Here is a 21825-nt window from a genome sequence, read left to right as displayed (position 1 = left end):
CTCCCGTAAGGACACCCAAGTCTGTCAAAGTCAAACTCCTTCGGTTCTTACAGCCATGGTCTTACTCTGTGGTAGTGTGGAGGATGAGCAAAGGTGATGCTTCAGGCCAAGAGTGTGCACAAGGACAGCAGATGTTAGCATGTTCCTCCTTCTCACCTTCTGTCCAAAAGCCAATAAGCATACAACTGACCTTATTTGTTGCTTTCTTGTGGTCTTATATATCGGCATAAAGTTCTACAATGATTCAATTTTAAATTAAAATAAATTTGATTTAAATTACATAGGTTATAGTGAAAGTGGTATAAATTCTTCTGGTGTGGAAAGAGACACGTTTATATAAAAGTATCAGGAATATCCACCTGCTTTCACTGTGCTTATCTGCTAATTTTTTTTTTTTTATATTTAAGATTGTATCAAGTTCCTAGCCAACACAGTTACACACTGGTGCAAAAATTGTGTGTAGACACCTCAGCATTAAATCTTCTTTGCTATGGCAGTGCCTGCTGCTGCACCGTCAGGGAGCCCGAGACCTAAAGGACGACCTTGGAGGGGAGCACACAGGGCACAAAGTGAAGAGCGCTGGGGATTGCTTCTCCCTGCCCTGCCCATGCACCGTGCGTGGCTCCTGAGAGCTGAGCCAGGGACCAGCTCCCCAGAGGGCACTGGAGCCACATTTCAGGTGCTGCCAGCCCACATCCACCCTCCAGCAGCATGTCTCCCCATGAGCAGCAGCCACCAAGACCTCTCCTGGGGTCAAATCTGGCTCTGGGCTTGGTATGAATGTGACATGGAAATGGTATTGATTTCCTCATGGTTGATACTTGTCACTTAGAACAGCCTTTCTGTGCATCATATTTAGTGGCATCACTCTGATGGCTTCCCTCCCACCATCCCCACTCAAAAGAGTGGTTGGACCAGATGCATCACTGGGTATTTACTCTGAGTTTTGTCCTTTAGAAACTCATTTACAAATTCAAAGCTCTAAGGCACTAATGTCTGCTATTCCCTTAGTAGAATAAAATTTAAAATAACAAAAAAGAAAGGATGTGAAATGAGAACTGTTCTTACTTTCTTGGAGCAAAATTCAGAGCACATCTCCACCGTCAAATTGGGCTGTATCAAAGAGGCTGGAAAGGTGTCTGTTAAATTTTCTGGAGCTCTAAAACATCCTCGATAGATAACATTCCTCCCTGCAGGGATATGAAATAGGTTTCTCTTGAGAAAACAATGTCCGTAGTATCCTGCCTCTTTCACAAAGAACAATATTAGGTTCAGAAGCTAAAAATAAAAAAAATAAATTTTATATTCCAAATGCTGTAGAAATAAGAGAAACCATGATATACACTAGAAAAATGTGTTGCAAATCCTGTGGAATTGAAAGGAGCACACGCCTTTAGCTTTGTACAAACCACTGAAAGTAGGGCTGCAGCAGAGTTTAGATTAAATTCCACCAGTGGAGGGCATTGCTATTGTTTGCAAGTCCCAGTTTTCTTTTGAAGACATGCTTTCCCCTGAAAGACTTAAAAGCCCCAATAAAAATCTACAAAGCTTCCCATGATCTGCACCAGAAAAGGAAAGGAATTTAAATGAGTCCTGAAAGCCCCCACAGGGACCCACCTTCCTGCACATCTGCTCAGTTGCTGAGCTATCCCTCTCCTCTTCCCACTCGCTTTCTTTTCAGGCCTAGGGAGTTTGCTGCAGCCTTCGAAATCTAAACTAGGCTTTTGTAAGCTGTTCAGGGAGAACAGCTTTCTTCAAGTCTTTAGCATCAGAGTCTGATCTCACCTGCTCCTGTATAAATGCCACAGAGCTTCGCAGAATTGTTCCATTTTTTGCATCACTGTGATTGAAGTCAGGATTTGGCTCAAATACTTGTTACAAGCAGCAATACAATTTTCCCTCATGCTTGAGAGAGAAATGTCCCCTGACAGAACCAAATGAAAACCCAAAGCTGCCATGGAAACTCACTACCCTGGGTAATGCCCTGTATTTGCACAGATGAACTAATGGTAATGAAGAAAATAACATTGCGTGGCTGGTTAGAAAAGAAAAAATTCTGCATGTTGTATGATACTTCTGTAATTCTTGTGATTTTGTGGGCTTTACAATGGTGGAAAACTTCATCACTCTGTACTAACTCTTTATTGACAGAATTTGCCTAGCGTGACTCAGTAGGGAGAAAGGTAGTTTTGGGAATAAATTTGGGTCTGCACTCACTGGCTACCTTAAGCAATACTCACCAGAACTGATGTGGGAAATGTGTTGGATGACAGGAGAGGTGCAGTGCAGTTTTGAAGGAAAAATTTGGTTCTGCGTGAATTTCCTGGCACAAGGGCCCAGATTCCCCAGCATGAGCCAAGAGCAATCTAAGGAGAAGCTGCTTAAATATTGTTCTAATAACAGTTCAAACCAGTTACTAGAAGCAATGCTATATCTTTGGGATCACCTGGGAGATGTGAAAATAAAATAACTTGATGCAAGTTGAGGGGAAACAGGAGTCTCCCTGGGACCAGATCATTGCAAGCACAGCACCAAAGAATGAAGGAACACAAGTTTTGTGGCTTCTCGGGATGCTCTTGAAAGAATTCCTACTAAATCTCACACCAAGATTTAATTCCTGAAACAAAATGTTTATGGACATGTTTAGAGTTGCCTGAGCAGGTCAGGAGGAAAGCTTGAACTGCCCCCACTGGCACTTGGGAGGGAGCATGGTTTGCAGAGAACTCACAGATCACACTGGAAACGTGCTGTATTTATGTCATCTGCCTGCTTTCTGGGGAAGGATGGCTGAATTGCCACAGTGATCCCCAGACTGCAATAGCCGCAGACTTTGGGCTTCATTGCGTTGAATGTGATGTGGGGGGCCACGAGTCCTGTGGGGCACGAGCTGTGCAGCTCGTGTTGCCCAGGGAACCAGGGTGGGAAGGGGACGGCCGTGCCGGCAAACCCCATGTCTGGGAGGGTTTAAATGGAGATGCCGCTGGATCTGCTCTGCAGAAGTAGAAGCCTTATGCGAGGTCTGTTCTTTACATTGCGTGGTGTAAATCATGGATGCTGTTACAGTTTCAGAGTTACTTTCCAATATACTTATTCATCGTGATTAATACTTCTGTTGGCCCCTCAGCTAGCTTGTGTCAGTGGGATTCTTCAAACAGTCTAATATCAGGTATTACTAAGGGCAGACAAAATACAAATCTAGCTCCAGGCTAGACTAATTTGATGACTAATTCATTAATACTTAAGAAAAAAATAAATGCCGCCTTTTCCTGTGAAATATGTATATATATTTTATGCTGAAGATTTAAACAGTGATGCATGTCCTGGGAAACCTGCCAACGTGCCTGTCAGCCTGACACTAGCAATTTAAGTCTATGTACCTTTGATATATAATTTATATGTAGCTGGGTGGATTATTGTACAAACCTTGACTTGTCTTTAAGAATAAATGAAGTACCATCAATACTGGCACAACCTTAGGTCTTGGTGCTTCTTCTCAGCAAATAACATCCGTAAGGTCTTGTGAGCTTGCCAAAAGTAAGGGCTGCTCAGCTGTTTAGGTATTTTATGTGTTTTGTGTTGGCCCAAAGGTTTATCTGTTGTATCTCCCATGGTAGCTGATTGAATGACAAGTAGAATGTTGTCATCTGATGATGAAACAAAAATCCCAACCGCCACTAGAACAGAAGTCCTTGGAAGAGCAAAACTGTGGTCTCGCTTCTGTCACTTAGGAAAGAGAGTAGTGTGCCCCTCTCTCTGGCCTCTACTTATTCTCCTCCTGCAGTCACGTAGCACTTATTTCATTTAGGATAGTTTCTGAGCTTAGGGTGGCATTGATATGAGTGCTTTTCTACCCTTCCATTAAAAGCTACCCACTTCCAGGGTTGTTTCTTAAACACGTGTGGGTTTGTCCCTCTGCAATGGATGCAATATGGAGTAGTTTTTCAGCTGAAATTCTGCTGCTGTTGCAGTCGCTCTGCACTGTATTTTTTTTTTTCCCTGGTGACACTAACTTCCTACGTGGCAGCCCTGAGGCAGCCGCGCCAGGCATGTCTCGCCGCTCCGAGGCGGTGAGCAGCGCTGCTATTTCGGGGAGGGAGCCAGGGACCAGACCAGCAGCAAATGGACACCGCGCCCCATGGGCACCTTTGTCTTTTGCTGTTTCAAACTCTGGTGACAAACGGAGCGAGACGAGCCACAGGGACAGCCCACGCGCTCAGCCCGGCTGTGGCGTCTCCCCCCGTGGGGCGAGCGTCGTTTCTGGGGAGAGCAGCCTCCTCTCTCTGGTCGCACACCCACTTACGTCTTCTCGCTCCTGCCCGCAGCTCCTCCACCCTGTAGACAGAGAGCCGGTTCACCCCTCCGCAGACGGAGCCCTTCTCCCCCTTGCACTCGCTGTTGCATTCCTCGGGCTTCGAGGCGGTGGCTGGCAGCTTGTTCCCGCAGTAGCACTCTGCTCCGTACGCCAGGCCCGCATAGGTGTAAGCCCTGCGGGGAACAAAACCGGGCACTGTTGCTACAGGCACCCCGTCTACTCCCGAGTTTATACCTAACGAAGGCAGGAGCCTGTCCCCGTGTGCGGCGTACGCTTCTGCTGCCCTGCTCCAGAGGCGCAGCCAGCCCCGGGGACCAGCGCGGGCAGCCACCTCGTACCGCGGGTGACGGCGGGGAGCGGTGGTGGTCAGATTCCGTCTGGCGTGGGCTGCCCGGGCCCGGGGCAGTCCTCGGGAGAGCGAGGTGGGCTTTGCCTCCCGATGCGGGTGTCTGAGCGACGGCCCGGTCTCCGGCTGTACAGTCGTGCTTGTGCCGTTCCCGCGGGAGCGCAGCCGGGCCTTCGCCCACCTGGTGCCACGGATGTGACAGCGTCGCTGCTGGGGGTGGTGCTGCCCCTGCCCAGAGCTACCCCTTCAGGTTTTGATCAGAAATGTTTAAGAATGGTTTAGAGTGACAGAGAAGAAAAGCCCCTTTCAGAGGTTCTGTTAACTTTTTGGATCCAGTTAGGCAATTTTCAAATGCTCAAGCCCAGGTGAGGCCACCGCTCGAACAGCAGGCCCAGGGCTCGCTGCCTCTCCCGAGATGCCCAAGCTGTGGCTTGCTTCCCGCCACCGCGCCGGCTCCAGGAGCGGCCACTACAGGCTGCCAGTGCCTCCTACACCGCGTGAAACCACTGTCCGGTCTGGGTGGGCTCGTGGCACAGGAGTCGGTGCTTGGATGGAGGTGGCAGCCTGCGGTCACGGCGCACGGTCCCTCGGGTCCCCTTTGCAGGGCGAAGCGCTCCCTTGGGCCTCTCATGCCAAAGGCGAGCACGCGCCATGCCCACGCAGGCTGCGTGAGGGTCCCTTCGGCGAGGCCCACCGCTGACCCCGCTGCTGGCTGCACCAAGCCAGGGCCTGGCTCCGCGTCCTCCAAAAACTGTCTGACGAGGCCTGACGGTCTGTCCATCTGAGAGGAGAGTACCATTCCCTTCACCCAAGGGACAGCTCCATCTGGAGCGTCTTTGTGTGGCTGCAGGGGACTGGGCTGCAACAGGGGGGTCCGAGAGCCAGCAAGATGGGGTTAAGCTGCAGTTCGGGCACCCCTGAAGCGATGGGCTCCACGTACACTGCGTTGCCCTATGGACCAAGGGAAGCAAAATTCACAGGAATAGCTCTAAATCGCATTGTTTCTTCTGCTTTCTCTTGTGCTTGGGAGCAATGGGAAATCTTTTTCATAAATATTTTCATATAGTCCTGCCCCAGGCACTAATGATCATCCCCAGCCCGCACCCTGCCTCGGCTGACAGGGCAGGCAGAGCGGTGGCAGGAGCTGCGCCTGCCTGTTCCCTGATGACCGGCAGCTCTGCGGGCTGCGCTGGGAACAGCCCTGCTCCTTACCACACACCTGGTCATCTTGTTCTCTCCTGCTTCTGGAAGCGGTAGTTTCTTCATAGTTTTTTAAATATTTTAGATCAAAGATTTGGGCTAGAGGGCAATATCTAACAAAGACTATCTAACAAACCAGTAATTTTTGACCAGGACAACAGAAAATATATTGTAAGTAGCCATGCTATAATAAAGAGAATAGGCGGCAGTGAAACAGACTACTTTAAGCAAGGTAGCAGAGCTATGCCATGCCTGAAGGTATGAGATAATCACAGTTTTCACAGATGCTATATATTTAACGTATGCAAGCTTTTCCCATTTCAAATTCAGTTCCACTTATTGTTAGAAAAGAGAAAACTAGCAGTGAAAAAATAGCACTCACCTCTCAGCACAAGCTTCCTGACAGTGAGATACTGTCATTTTTCTTAAGTCATAAAACACAGCTCCTTTCAGTGTCCTTTCCCTTGAATCATCACTGAAGCATCCCATGTAGGTGCCTGTGTGCATGCAAGACCAGAGTTAGGCAACATGCATGGGATGGAGACAGGGGAGAGGGAAAAAAAAAATCCAGCTGTGATCGAGTGCTGTATGTTGCAAGCAGGGTTGCATTTGATCAAGTCACAACCTGCCTGGGGTCCAGCTTGCTCTACAGACCTGTCCGCTGGTACTGAACCTTTGTAGGTGCTATTGAAGGAGTAAACTCAAATGTCAAATGGAAATGAACAGAAGGGAAATGAGACTTTTCCCTTACCCGCATTACTTTAAGCAGGCCTACCTTTGCAGACCCAGAGTCTGCGACCACCCCGGAGCCATGGTTCCCGCAGGCGACTGCTGCCTGCTTGACTCCCTCCGGTGACAAAGCATGGTGAGTTTCTGAAGTAAAGGAGAAGGTAGTCTTCAAAATGATATAAACTTTGAGAAATCTTGTTGGATTTCTCCCAGGTTTTCTTGCAAATCTCTAGTTGATAATGAGATGGTGCAAGAGAAATATTAAGAAAATCAATTCTCTTTGGGTACATAGAGTTATATTAAAGCTATAATGGAAAGATAACTTCAGTCTTAACTAGACAGCACTGTCTAGCTATCGCATTGAACTCTCTCTTTCTCTCTGGTGCAAATGAATCTCTTAAAATACGTCTTGCTTAGCATATGAAAGATAAATATTTCTCTTAGACTGCATCCTATGTTGAGCCTCTTTTTTGTTGTCATGAACAAAAGACTATAAAAATCCAGCCCATTTTTTAATATATGATTGGAAGGATGATGTGGAGTCCCACTATTATACAGCAGTTGTGTGTATTTAAGTACATTTTATCATTAAAATATGAAGGAAAAAAGGAAATTTGATTTTAGAAGTAGCAGTATTGAGGTGATAACACAGGGAAAGAATATATGAGGAAAAATGAAACTAAAAAGCATTGTATTAACAATAAAATAATCCACAAGAAAAAGAAAGTTTGAGCCACTCTAACAGAGATTTTGGAGCTAAGAATAATAAATCAAACATTTAAATATTACAAACACAACAGTAGATTCAAAGACCTGCACATTGGTAATTTGCAAACATGCAATTAGAAAATTCACAAGCTGTGAATATACACCCACAGCACTCTGTTGATGAGATGGGAGTCACACACCTGCAATAAGGATGTTCTGCATTTTAGTGGAGACTTGATTTGGGTACTTTGATTCAAACCAGTAGCAGCAGAAAACTCAGCGTGTGGGGCCAAAGAGCCTGAGTCAGGAGGCACGGGCAGGCCAGCGAACACAGGCGGCATCCACGCTCCTCCCTGCATCCTTCCCGCGCTGCTGCCAGCCCGGCAGCAATATCTCATTCACATCCTCCTGTGAACGAGTCACAGAGAGACTCTGCGCTCTTGGAGCGGAACGTCAGGTCAGCAATCCAGTCCTTGTCACCTCTGCATCCTGTGCAATGGTGTAACCAGGCCAGGGGAAATGGTATGAAACACCCCATCCGCTGGAAGCGTTCGTAACAGAAAATTTTCATTTTTTACCTAACAAATTCCTGGTTTCATTTGTTGCACTAGTAGTATTTGCCAGTCTCCCTGGCAGGGTAAGATGTGGTCCCTACCCTGAGCCACTTACGATGTAAGCAGGCAAGATAGCTTTATGTGGAGGAAAAAACATAAGGACTTGAATTTTCTCACCCAAGGCCGTGTGATCCTGGGTGGACACAGAGCAAGGCAAAGTGAGCCAGGAGGTGCTCACAATATGCTGGAGCAGATGCCATCATTTTTGTCTCGGGTTAAGGGTCTGCCCCGGGAAGCACACGGAGGGCTGGCTTGCAATCCCCGTGCGTGAGCTGGGGCAGAGCGGCCGTGCCGTGTGAGGAAGCATGGGCGTTATTAGGATGGCACTGATGAGGAATGCACAAACACAGCCTCCGTGGTAAGGCAATGTGCCGCTTTACTGAGCGGGAACCACAGGGCAACGCTGAAACTTTAATAAGCATTATAACCACGGAGGAGTTAATTATATCTTGGAAGGGATCCATAATGAAATAACAAGCCTGTAAGTTTACCAGGAGAAGTGAGGGGGGGGGAAGATAACATGCTCTACGTAGGTAGTTAAATTTTTAATTGATAATTTCCAAAGGCATTCCAATGCTTGTTAACAATACTGTTATTAATAATGTCACTTCATGTTCAGTCAGATATTCAAATGATGCATATTTGAATCAACATAATTCAGTAGGATGTAGCAATAAATAGTCCTTCTGGCTCCTCTCAGTCAGCAGTTAGAACCTGAGCAAGGCACTAGCTTAATGGCTGATACAGGTGCTAGCCTTAACTAACTTTATGGATAATTTTCAAAATTAATTTTTTTGGTTTTAATTGAAGTTTTTAAAGAACAGGTTCATGCTCTGCCTAGTATTAGAGTAGCTCATAAGGACTCACCATGTTTCTCTACTTTTTATCTGTTCTTTTGTTCACCAGGGGTGGGTGGGTAGGAATTCACCAAATGCAAGGGGGACTAGAGCTGCCCAAGCAGCTACAGTCCATGAAGGGAGAACCAGGCATGCTGTCTTCACACAGTCGGGACTGCGGAAGAGGCAAAGCCATATGGCTTGTGGGCACTCACCAAGTTCAGCAAGCCAGGTTTACTTCATTGAACCCACCAAAACTATCCATGCTGCCAGAGCACGTGCAGCATGGAAGTACTGCTCACAGGACATCTGGAGCAACAGAATGTAATGTGCCCTAATTTATTGTATTGCTTTCTCTCTTCCACGGCCCCCTCAAATCTCCCGGTGTGAAACAGCAAGCCTGCCCAGGCAGCACCCTGCCTGAGCACCTCCTTGTTAAATCGTCAGCCTCTACTAAGCAGCTGAGACCAGGGTGTCTGCTGCTTGCAAAAAAGTAAAAAAAGTAGTACTTTGTGGATATTAAATACTGGCTTTATGAGGTACAGGCACAAAAATGGTAGCCTGGAGGGTTCATGTGATTCTTTTCCGCAACTGTCCACGAAGAGCTTATTAAACTAGGTGGTGACCAAAGTCAGGAAAAGACACGTTTGCTGAAGGTGGAGGTGCATCCTCCTCCCACAAAGAGCTGGCAGTCTCTGCGTCCAGCCCTGCCCAGCAGGGACAGGGATAGGGACAGGGCCACCCCCCAAAGCTTTCTGCTCCCCTGCACCAGGCTTGGTCACTGGTGTGCGGGATGGAGTAGCTGCAACCTCGTGTTTCATGCTAGTCCAGGGGCTGTCATTAAGTTCTGAGCACCCAGGCTATGTGCTCGGGGCATGTCACGAAATGCAGTGGGGTTCTCTGGGAGACATCTGCGCTTTGCAGCCTCTCTTCTCTACCACTAAAGCCTGCTACCAATGGGATGTTATGAAGAGCCTGCGGAGCACTCTTGGAAGCTCCAGCTTGGTGCTTCAGGTGGCTCCAGCGGTTAGTTTGCCTGACTCAGAGAGTGAGAGTCATCTCCCATACACCATCACTATCACCTTGTTCTCATTTCTGACACTTCACTCAGTAGGAGTCACAAGGGGGCACCCATTTTGTGGGATTTTTGCAGAAGGTGCCCCTTTGGGTAAATTTATTCAACAAACTAAAGAGCAGTTTAGTAATGTGGTGTCTAGTCATCCAGATCCCATTCTTTTTTTATTATCAGTGAAACATCTCCAACAATAACTAGTTCTTCTAAAAGGCAATGGATCAAAGATTGCAAACTCCTAATTTGATGCTGCAACCTTGAGAGCATGGTCAGTCACCTAGCTTGAATCCTGTTGCTTTCTATGTTGGGCTTCTCAAGGGGGCTTGTTTGCTCTCTGGGGATGCTCAGCCTTTGGAGGTGACTGCAGAATTGGGGCTCCAGCTCCCCGCTGCACAGCGAGCAGCTCAGCTGTGTAACAGCCCAACACTGCGGGCATCTGGCTTTGTACACCTCCTCAGAGCGTGTCGTGGGCCCAGCGAGGGGGTGCCATCCCAAACTCGCCCGGGATGATGCGGCTTTCTTTGGGGGGGTCATAAGGCTATGAATTTCCATGCAGGAAATGTGAACATCTACAGACTCCTGTTTTGCTTCTTTGCTTGCTCTGGAAATAGTTTCTTAAAAGCTTTCCTACTGAACAAACCAAAGCAGTCCTTATCAGCAGCACTTCAGGCAGCAGGATCAGGCTCACAGTGAAGTGAACTCACATTTCTGTCAAACCTGAATGGCTTTCCATTTGGATTGGAAGGCGTACAGTTTTCTACCCTGTGCTCTAGCCACTGATGCACTGCACCCGTGCAGCGGCGTGAATTCCCCATGCGTTCCCCTTGGCCTGTTGCAAATTTTCAGCAAACTCACCAAACAGATGGAGTTTGTCTCTGGTTCAGGAGGGTTGTGTGACCCACATCTTGTCCCCCTAAGGACAGTGTGTTTGCAGAGACGGTCACAGGGAGCAGGTCAGGAGCAGTGAATGTGTTTGCAATGGCAGAATTTAGTATATGCTAGAAAGCGTTAGCAGCAAGGAGGCACTTCTAGACTTAAGGTATTGTGTGGTTTTGGATAGTTAATTTAATAAAACCCACTTTTAAAGTGTTCCCTGTTCGGAGAAAGAAAATCAATTAAACAGTGTTCATCTCTGGCTACTTGAAGAGAAAATAATTTAAATTAGGGAAGCATATTTCACTGTCTGGGCTTCCATTCAGTCAATAAAAATACTTTTTTGGAGGAAGTTACAGCTCAGCATGACTAGGGACATCAGGATCGTACTTTGGCCTGCACATACGGTTAAGAACTGGTTTGAAAGTGGTGATGAGCCAGGAGGAAGGTGTTTCTGCAGGGACACTTTATGGTGCTCACCAGTCTCTGCCTGGGACGGTCCTAGGAGGAGGTGTAGTCTGTGTGCGTGCCAGAAAACGGGGCAGGGGTACATCCCTTACCTTTGTGCTCAGCAGTGTGCTTCATCCCTTTAAATCCTGCTGTTTGCATGGGCTCCTGATCACTGATGAACCTGTGAAACCACCTTCTTCTCAACTGCCTGAGCTCCGAGTTGCGGGACATGAGCCACCGTGGGCTGTGCCGCTGGTCCAGGGCCGGCTCCTGCAGCGTGTCCATGCCCACCAGCAGTCTGGGACTGGGGCGGGAGTTTTGCAGCGTCCTGGGGTCTACGATCCCAACCCCGGCCATCCCGTCTGGCATTGGCAGGGCCTGATTAGCGGAGGTCCCACGTGAACCTTGCTGGATAACCAAGCGGGTCCGCTGTAGCAGCAGGAGGCTGCCAGCCATCAGGTAAGCTGCTGTGAGGAAGAAGAGCAGAAACTGGGTCCGACGGAGAATCTTCTGTAGCCTGAAGAAAGCTTTGGCCATGCCCTTACTGAATCCGGGCCCTTCACGCCTCCCGACGGGCCCCTGAATCTCCGTCTGGCCGGGCACTGGTTCCTCCCATAAGTTCAGCCCATCACTTCGGTGCCTTCTCCCGACGAAAAGCCTTCTTCCCGGATGGCTGCGGCACAGAGAGCAGCCTGGTATGGCACTGCCACCGGCCTCAGGCGCCGGGCTGGCTGAGGGGCTCCGCGCACACCCGGCGTGGTGCCATTGTAGTGCTCTGCTGAGCTGCCTAACGGCTGGTGCTGAAACCTGAAATACCAAAGGGGAAGGTTGGTTCACATCCAGATAGAAAATACCTGTCATCAGGGTGACTTTCCCCCACCCACCCCTTACCCCTTATTTTTTTTAAACTGAGCATTTCTCTCATCTGTTGTTCATAATTACGCACTTTAAAAACTGTAATCCAGTGAGAATGATTGATTAAGCAGAAGCTAGTTTCAGATCTTCAGCCTTACTTGTTTGGGGTTTTTTTCCTTTCTTTCTTTTAACTTGGAATGCACAAGAAATATCTTTATGATAAGGTTAAGAAAGGTTATTTCTCTTGGGATGTTTGGAAAAAAAGTCCTTTATTTTCTTTTGTCAATAGCCGACATCTCCATTCTTTGTCACTGGCTGGAACAGGCAGCCACAGTCCAGGCATCTTTTAGGAAGGTATTATCAAATTCCTTCCTTTCAGCTAAACAGTAGCTAAGCTACAAATACAGATCAGAAGGAAGCAGCAGTGTGGGTATGTGGGGAAAAAAAAAGAAATTGCAACTCACAATAGATAAGATAATAATTATTAATCTCTTTGAAGCATAATAAAGTCAGGCTTTATGCTGGAAGGGTATTTGCGGATTCTGTACTGACACGCAGAGCTGCGTGAGTTGCTGTGCATGTCGCTTTAAAAGAAACCAGAGATCCTGCTATTTTTTTAGTAGATTTCTATTGCCAAATATTGACATGTGGATGCCCATGGATAAAAACTAGTGAATGAAAAAAATTCATTTCAAGTTTCACCAGATATCTCTTGACTGCTTCTGAGCTTTGCAGGCTTTAGTTGTGCTGATGTATACCATGATGGGATTGTCTGGGCAAGAAAAGCTCCTTTGTGCTCTAGGGAACCTTTAACCTCCCATAGCAAATAAAAGCTGGCATCTCCCCATAAGTTCCTGTTTTCCTAGTCAATCACTTCTCTGTAGAGCCAGGCAAGTGTTGAGAAAAGATGCAGTGTTTTCCAGAAAAGAAAATATTATGGCTTTTGCTTAACTTGCAGTTGGGGCACACTCTTGAAATCCACAGTCCTGGCAAAGAAACATCCGTTCACTGAACTTCTTGTTTCAGTATCTGATTTAAAGTTTTGTGGAAATTCACTTATCCTTCTTTCTTAAATAGATGCTACCAATTAAGTCTCCACACATTCCCTTGTTCATTTAGTTGTGCAACTTCTTTCTATTTTAAGCAGCAACCAAAAACAAAGCTCCAAAACTTCTAGGCCAAAAATATATTAAAGCTCAGCTGAATCTTTTGTCAATTGAGCCTGAATTCCATTTGTGTGACCTTTCAGCCTCGATTGCTAAATGGTGTTGGCACAAGGCTGGAGTCTGTGTCTTCTAATCCTACAAGTCGGGTGGTCTTGAGGACCTGATTTAGGTGCTTTTTTTAAATTTTGTTGTTCAAGTTCATGTATAGTGGTCTCAATTGTATAGGGCTGAATAATATCCAAAAATATTCTATGTGTTTACACTTTCTCCAAGAACTCGGGAGAGCGAGCAGGTGCAAAGGGCTACAAGTCTGTAGCATGCTGTAGTAAATAACAACCACTTTCTCCACTGTAAAAGTTAACCCACCTCCCTTCTGATCAGCTCCAAAGCCAAAGAAAATGCATTGATTTACACCAGCTAAAGAGCTGACCCTTAAAGTTAAATTATTAAAAATCTCTGATCAACGTTGTGAGTGCTCAAGAATTACAGTAAAAGGGTCAGAAGTACCTAGACAGATGAACAGGAAATTAGCCATAATTAGATAACTGCAGATTGTTACTGCACTAATTTATCTGAAGAAATACTGTCTATCAGCATAGGTATGATTTGATTCACTAGTTATTCCTAACATAGGGCTACTGGAAACTTGAGCTATTCCCAAAAGAGTCTGTCTAATCTAAAAGAAAGATGCGTATGTCTATTAGCCATTTGAGATTCTGACTGGGAAATTGCCGTGCTCCTTACAGCGTACAGTATTTTGAGGTAAGGCTTGGCCAATGGAGGAGGCAGCCACATGCCTTGGTGGCTGGTGTCTGAGCAGACAGTACAGTGTTCAAGTTGTCATCTATAATACAAAGGAACAGCCCTTCTTAATAAAATGCTGCTGCTAAGCCTCATCCGCGAGATGATAATGGCTGCAATCACACAGGTATTCAAAAGGTTCAAGATTTGCCCCCCCCCCCCCCCCCCCAGCAGCAAGATGGAGGCTAGATAAATTTATCAGACTTGCAATCATCTTTACCCAACTGTAATTCAGGGTTTCATAGCTCTTCTGGTTTACTCACAAAGTGATCAAGTTACAATATCAAGAAGTGCTTCAAGCCAAAGTTCTCAAGTGCATCCAAGTCATTTGCATTGGAAAGGCAGTGCTGCGGCAGCCGGGAACCTTTAGGCGTTGCTAATCAGTGACGAGTGGCAGCTCCGCTGGAGAAGGACCATTGAAGCCGTGTACCAGAGGTCGGGCATGTTATGCTTCAAACTGCATCGCTGGCCCAATTTAGTCCTTTTTAATGCTATTGTAGGCTTGAGCCTTTCAGCAGATTTCAGCTGAGTTTCTCCATGTTTGCAATGATGTAAAGTGGAGCAGCTGGAAGCTGCATCGTCCCCGTGACAGGAGGATCTGCCACTTGCCTAGGCAGTACGCGGCGATGCCTCCTGGTGCCAGGGGAGACAGGTCTGGCCACCGCCTGCCCAAACAATGCCTGCGTAGGGCGTGATCGCTGCCTCCCACGTTAGCAGGATGAAAAACCTACTACGTATCAGCAGAACTAGGGTAACTGCCCAAGATACCAGACTAATTTAAGTATGCAGCAAGCTCTGCATCCAAACACCAAGAAACGTTTGGCATTGCTCCTGTAGCTCTGCCTAGTTTAGTTATTTATTTATTTACTAAGGAGAAGCTGCTTCTGGGTCTCAAAAGGCTAACGTTGCCCTTGCCCAGTGGTTCAAAAAGTTTAAATGGTACAGGCCAATTTTACTGCAGTCAATATGACATATATAAATTACCTCCAGATGCATTTGCCCTCAGTACAGTTGCCATGACAGTACATTGTAGTAAAAACCAACCAAATAAATAAGCAGACTCTCCGCCCACAGCAACTGCTGCAAATGTGCAACTCAAAAATTAAATGTTGCTTTTTAGTGGGGAAATAGCAGAGAGTGCTGCTGACATAAAAAAATGTCATTTGATTTTTCCATAAACTGCATATTGCAATATCATCAAAGTATGCCTAAAAGAATTGAAGTGCATCACTTTTGATGATGATATTAAAAAGGAAAGAGTAAGGAGGATATGAACTAGTATCTGGTAATAGAAAGTGTATCATTTGTCTTTTTCATACATATTTCACTTAAAATGAATGAAGTGAAATGGAAGAAAAGTACAGTCTTCTGTTCCTATTTATGAGTGCTCACAGCCAAAGGGGTTTTAGGACCATATTAATTGAGAGTTGAGTTAGTCAGTAAAATCATAAAATGATAATTGAAAGGACTTTGAGATGGGCAATGAGAACTGTTAAACAGCAGAGAAGACCTCCAGGTGAAGAGAACAATGAAAGGGTTAACACTGCAACAAAAAAAAGGAAAATCATTAGCACTGGCAAGGATCAGCTTTGGAGAAGGAGTGTGGTAGTACAGAAGATTTGCTGGGTGCTGTGCCTTCAGCAAGGAAAGGATCCCTTGCACCGCTAAAAAGGTGGTGCATCTGGTGGCTGTGTGTTTATAAAATGGATAATTATCTGGTTATTGAGGGCAAGAATTTGATGGGGTCCTGAAAAGCATTGAGTGATCTTATTTTATAAAGTATGAATTTATTCACTTTACTAGTGACAGGTGAATTTTTAACTGTTCAGAAGTCAGATAACCATTCAGTTGTTTGAACAGCATTTTTAGCTGTTTGTGCCTGAAATTTTTTGTCAGGAAATGTCATTAGAAAAAATAGTTGGAGGTTTTTTTATGTAAGACCTCTATATGTACCAGCAGGACTGAATGCAGGGCTGAAAAATGCATTTTACCTGAAATCCAAGAATCCCCAAGTATGAATGTGTTCCGATCTGTTTCCTAAAATAGTCAATGCTGCGATTCTTCTCACTGTCTCTGGGAAAGCCAACATCTTAAAAGAAAGATCCCTCTAAATCTGGCATGACTTGATCACCAGTGGATTTGCTGGCTGATAGCCAGACTACTGTCCCAGTGCTGGGGAATCCTCCTGAGCACTGTTGCAGATGGGTTATTTGTTTATTTAGGTGCTGTCAGGCTTCAGAGTGTGTGGTGCTGGGTGCCAGCTGTAAGAGATGCTCTCCCAAAGGTTTTGCATGGATCTGCAATGCTTGGATAAGGCATGGTCCTACCAGCACCCAGAGAAAAGCTGCTTTTCTTTTCTGCAACTTTCCTGCAGGCCACATTGCTCAGAGCCTGCTCCTGTGGGGTCTTGCCATTGCCCAGAAGAGCACGGTGGCAGAGGCAGCAATCCTTGAGGGGACTTTAGTGGTATCCTCTGAAATGAGCTCTGGCAGCCACGTAGCACCCAGCTCCTCTGAACGTGTCCGTCAGCGGGCAGCTGGCCGTTTCGAGGGGATGTGAGCCCCCTGGTTGGACTTGCTGCAGACGCTAGGAACAGCCGCTGTGCCTGGTAAAGGATAATGTATCTTTGTAGAGCTCTATCAATATTTCATAAAAACGATGTGGTTAACAGGTAGGGGAACACCTGCACCACTGACGTGACTGTAGGGAGCTCTTTTTGGAAGGAGGCAGAGAAGGGAGTTGTCCATATGTGCTACTCGTTTCAGACCACTCTGGAAATGTACCCCTCCCTTGGTGTTTTTGCAATGCTGAGAGGTTATGCACAGCATTGAGAAGTGCCAGAGCACAGATTGTGAACTCAGCACGTTGCGTCTCAGAGTGCACTGACGGGACTAAGCACCAGACCGGAGGCATTTCCAATTTTAAGTGCTGGTTTTCGTTTAATCCTTATTTTTCTTTCATTACGTATATAATACTAGATTTATAACTGCCATTAGAATGTTGCTATAGAAGAAGCAGGTCAGTACCTTGCTTCCAAAATGATCTCACAAAGTGTGACAAAGATGTCACAGTAGGCAGCTACATTAACTTATTTGTGAAGAGAAATAGAAGAAAAATTGTAAAGTTCTTGACAATTCTAGTCTCCTAGCCAAAGGAGTAGTAACAGAATTTTTAAGGGAAGACTGAATATTTTCAGTGATGCTATGAAAGCCAGCAAAGGCTGAAGACACTAAAGAACAGCCCCAGACTTGCAGGTGAAGAGTTGCTCAGTTGAGGGCTGTCCCTTAGTAGGTTGCTCAGTGCAGAAACTTAGGTCAGTACTGCATTGACGGCTGCAGCTCATCAATAGTTGATCTTGTCTAAAGACCAGCAGGATTTTGCAAATTCAGAGTTCTTGGCACGGAAGCAAGACTATGTTTTCTATTGTAAACTGAAGGGAATTGGACTCATGAACACTATTTTTAGAAAAATCCATCCCTCTTCCACATTTCTCCTTTCTTTTGTCAGCTTTCTTTGAGGACAAATGTAGTCAGTTAGGACCTAGCTGAAGGATTCTGGCTCACAGCCTTTCTTTTGGATACACACTGCCATTTTCTTGAGGCTGTTTGGAAAGTCAAGGCCAACATCATACTGTGTGAATGCACGTAGGAAGAAAAACTCCTGAGAAGCTGCAAATTCGATGTTGGGATCCTGTCAAATATTTGCAGTTCCTTTTATTCTTGTAGCTAAAAGCAGCCCAAGTAATCCCGAGTATCTGCCAGTGTCGGTCCCGAGATGGCCGACAGCAAGTTCTCGCAGCTGTACTTTCATACGTGGCCAGAGCTGTCTCTTGAGAAAGGGGCTAAAAAAGACGACAAAGGTGAGCTGTCTGAGCTCTCCCCTCATACCTTGAGTGGAATCAACAGAGAAATTCCACATTATCCCAGTTTCCAAATCATAGGAAAAGAGAGGAAAATGAAACCATGGATCACAGTTGTGTGGAAAGCAGCACATGCTAAAAGTAAAGCTTAGAAGAAACATCCTGGTAGTCTACTGTCTTAAGCCAAAATCCACTCAGATCAAGATATAGGTTGATGCTGATGGATTTTGGCTCAGGTCCACGTTACTTTTTCTGTCTCTTTTAGAAAGTGTCATGTGGAATCGTCTCACTAACTTAACAATGTAATTTAGGAATTCATGCAAAGGAAAGAAAAAGGTGATTTTGTAATCCCATCACCTTTCCTAGGATACTCTTTCACCAAAAAGGGAGGAAATTTTCGATGAAGAGTTAACTATAATATTCATTTTCTTCACCAACTTAAACATGCACTTTTCTGTGAGCTAAGGTCTATGGTATATAACCTGATCATTGACCTTTCTGGCAGTTACAATGCAATACTCAAATGAGACCCATCCAGAATCCAACAACCTGGCCTTCCCAGAGCATTTGGCTTCAGGTGGAGAGGCAGAAACACCCTCCAACTCTGGCCCTGGGCAGGCATTCCCCCCGCGCTCTTCCGATAACCCTGCAGGTGAGGCTTTTATCGCAGGCCGTGGAGCAGCCGCAGCCACCGTCCCAGCAGCGCGTGAGCTGTCCTGCATGGGCAGGGTCAGGAGCCAGCCCTGGTGCAGCTCAAGCCTCGCACAGTGACGTGCTACGCGGCTCCAGCAGCCACTGCAGCTCACGCCAGTTCCGTTGTTCTCCAGTTTTCTCACCCCTGCCCTTCCTGCAGGGCCAGTGGAAAACTCAAGCTGCTTTCCTACTTTGTTCCAAGGCGGGATGTCTAGCTCAGGCACGCGAGGCTGAGGATGAGTTAGTGCCCGTGCTTTGCTTGTGCACATCCTGCATCACCCTCCATGTGAAACACGCCACGTCATTCAGTTCTGCCGCTGCAGAACTTGCTGAGGGTTTGTATTTAAACAGAATAAAAGGATTTCTTCCCCATCTCTTCCCAACTTACCTCCAATTGTTTGATCTAGAGAATAATTTGGCTTTTAAATATTTCTAGAAACTAACTCTTCCATCCCTTTCCCATCAAAATGAAGCTTATCATCTAGGGATTTTCAGTAATGAGGTGAACAATGAGACATAAGTGAAGGGACCTTCAGCCTGCCCTGTCCCCTGAAGCTCCAATGTGTCATGTCAGCTGCCCTACCAAAAGGTCTGGCCTTACTATCTGGGCTTTCAGAAGCAATAAGCACTTCTTCCAACTTAAAAAGTTTTACTTGCTAGAGGATGGACCTCTGCTGACTCTACGCACATGCCCCCTCATGAGCAAAAAGTCTTTCCTGACACAACGCTGCTTTGAGTGTTACTTCAGGAACAACATAAGGTCTGCCAACAAACTAGAGATGAGGTAGAAGTGCCACAATTTCTCCACATGCTGTAGTGGCAAACGTTGCAGCCCTGAGAGGGCTTTCTTGCAAGTTTACCATTGCTTGCTACAAGTGCTTTTGCTACAATATGTAATCAGATTGCAAAATTATTTTTGATGCTGATACTGTGTTAAAGCTGTTAAATAATGATAAACTGTGATAACTAAAGCAGAAAAAAATCTTTATGCAGAGATAGCAGAAAGATGGAGAAAAACTCTATAGTCCATAAACTAGTCAAATCAAGTTGAAAATATACAAGTTTAAAATATGCATGATATCCACTGTATGCAATATGGGAGGTGTTTTACAGTTGACAGATAATTCAGCTTTGGAAGTGAAAGGCAATGTCACAGAACAGAGCTGCAGCCTGAGGCTGGAGAGTCAGCGCTAACTTGTGCAAATTTGGTCACAGCAGCTCTTTCACTAGATATTCTGCTTTTTTGAGACCAATTTTCTAGCATAGGTAGGTGTAAATCTAGGCTATAATTTTGTTGGTGAACGCAGTAGCCTATGGTGAGGGATGCAGAAGAGCCTGCAGGAGGCAGCTGGTCCAGGAAGGCATGTTGTGAGACAGCTGACTTGGAAAGTGTTCCAGTGACAGCTTGTAACAGAAAGCACACCATGGCGTTATGGTATTTCTTCCATTAATCCAATACTTTTTACCTAGCTCGGTGATAAAGTAGTAATCAGGAGGACTGATTCCATGCCAGTATGGGAAAGATGCAGACATACACATACCTACATTTTATATGTATACATACACAGACATATATATGTATGTGTGTATGCATTCTGTTCATAGAGGGATGTGTACTCAAAAGATAACATACAATCTGCTACCATTCACTGGTAAAACGAGACCTACCAGCAAGCAGTATTCTTGAACCTAGAAAGTATTTTGATCAATAATAAAGCATTCATGCATAATGTACATGCCTTTGATATTAAGAACTCAAGCACTCAGCAAATGATGCTTTATCTGCAATTTCCAAAAAACCCCATGTGATTCTGTGGCTATAGGCTGAAGTTTTGCAAGAGACTGTCATAAAAAATGTACCATATATTGTTTTTTGCCTCAGCCCACAGTAGCTAGAGATGAGATCTTTTCCTGTGTGCAAGGAAATCTACTGGAATTGAAATAACATGCAGATCTGTAACTAAATCATAGGTATTTAAAAAGTGTCTTTCACAGACCCCTCAACATCCAAATTTCCGCAACGTCTGCCTACTAAAAATTGTTAGAGTCTATTTATTTAGCACAATGATGCTTCAGAAACTGTTTAGAGAAGCCGAGCGTTCTAGTCTGCCTCGCCAGGCTATGTGACACAAACACACACTCGCATTATCCATGCCTACTTTTCAAGTATGTTTCGCGGATGCTCAGAGAAGGGCATCTCGAGAGCAAACTGCAATCTTTATAAATAATGCAGCTAAGCCTCGTGTACTTAGATGCCACGGATAAATTTAATAAATCAAACAGCCATTCAGACTGCAATGAATTTTAATACCTCAGCCTCTGCGAAAAGTTGTCTGGTTGCTACTTGTGTCAAGGCCAGCTGACAAACAGCTTGCGGGCGCGGATAACGCAACTGTACGCGAAAAAGAGGAGAAGACTCACCTTTCTTCTGCGGTCGAGCAAGTCGTGTTGTAGCCAGGCAAAGTCCTAGACAATCCAGTGAAATATTATAAAGAGCTGTAATGCATATCTGAAAAGCCGGTAAATCCTGCTCCCTCTGCCCTTCCCCGCTAATCCTCCTCCTGCCTCCCGCCTCCAGCGCGCAGGGCTGTAATCCCGCCGGGCACCCGCCGCGCTCCGCCCGTGTCTGCGCCGCGCTCCGCTCCCTCCAGCTGCTCCCGGCAGTAAGGCAGCCGGCCGCCGCGCAGCCCCGCACACGCGTCCTGCTCACCGCCGCCCGCCGGGGTCCCTCGCCGGGGTCCCTCGCCGGGGTCCCTCGCCGGGGTCCCTCGCCGGGGTCCCTCGCCGGGGTCCCTCGCCGGGGTCCCTCGCCGGGGTCCCTGCGGCTCACCGGGCCGGGGCCCCGGCGTCCTGCGCCGTGCGGCGGCTGGCGGGGGAGGGACGCTCCATGGCCTCCTGCGCCGGCAGGCAGGGGCGAAGCAGCCTCGGCGCTGCGCTGCCAAAATCCTCAGCCCCAGCCGGTGCGCTCGTGTTTCGTAACGCACCCCCTGTTCGGGGGAGACGGAGCCTCTCCTTTACGTCTGCAGCCTTCCGCAGCTACAGACGTTTCCAGACCTACCCGTACGCGCTATCCGTCCGTCTATTTGTCTAAACGCGCGGCTGGCTGCATAGGCAGATATCTAAGTGGCGGCAGCAGCAGTGCGAGGACCTAATGCGATCAGCTGAACGGATGCTCCTGTGTTTGTTTCTCGGTGCCTCTTCCCACTAGGGGCAGATCCCTCTGGAGCCGCTCCTCTGGAGACCCGGACCCCTTCCCAACAGGTCTAGAGGGTCCCGGGAAAGCGAGTCCCCGGCAGCCTCCCGGCACCAGC

The 21825-nt window shown here is 46.5% G+C and overlaps 1 protein-coding gene across 2 annotated transcripts in view; it reads right to left on the bottom strand.

The window, feature by feature from the left end:
• WSCD1 (WSC domain containing 1) overlaps window positions 1-21614 on the bottom strand; it is a 33717-nt gene extending 12103 nt beyond the window's left edge. The window contains exons 1-6 of one of the 2 annotated variants that reach the window (XM_075033114.1): window positions 21225-21614; window positions 20936-20980; window positions 11251-11947; window positions 6241-6355; window positions 4301-4485; window positions 1069-1190 (exon numbers count right to left, since the gene is read on the bottom strand). In XM_075033114.1, the coding sequence (XP_074889215.1) occupies window positions 1069-1190; window positions 4301-4485; window positions 6241-6355; window positions 11251-11677 (849 nt within the window). In that variant the 5' untranslated portion in view covers window positions 11678-11947; window positions 20936-20980; window positions 21225-21614. Of the gene's footprint in view, window positions 1-1068; window positions 1191-4300; window positions 4486-6240; window positions 6356-11250; window positions 11948-20935; window positions 21195-21224 lie in introns of those variants that run through there. The other variant, XM_075033113.1, reaches the window with a different exon arrangement.
• Window positions 21615-21825: the final 211 nt, after the last annotated feature.

The sequence above is a fragment of the Buteo buteo genome, chromosome 7 (assembly GCF_964188355.1).
Source record: "Buteo buteo chromosome 7, bButBut1.hap1.1, whole genome shotgun sequence".
NCBI lineage: Eukaryota > Metazoa > Chordata > Aves > Accipitriformes > Accipitridae > Buteo > Buteo buteo.
This window is presented reverse-complemented; position numbering and strand designations above follow the sequence as displayed.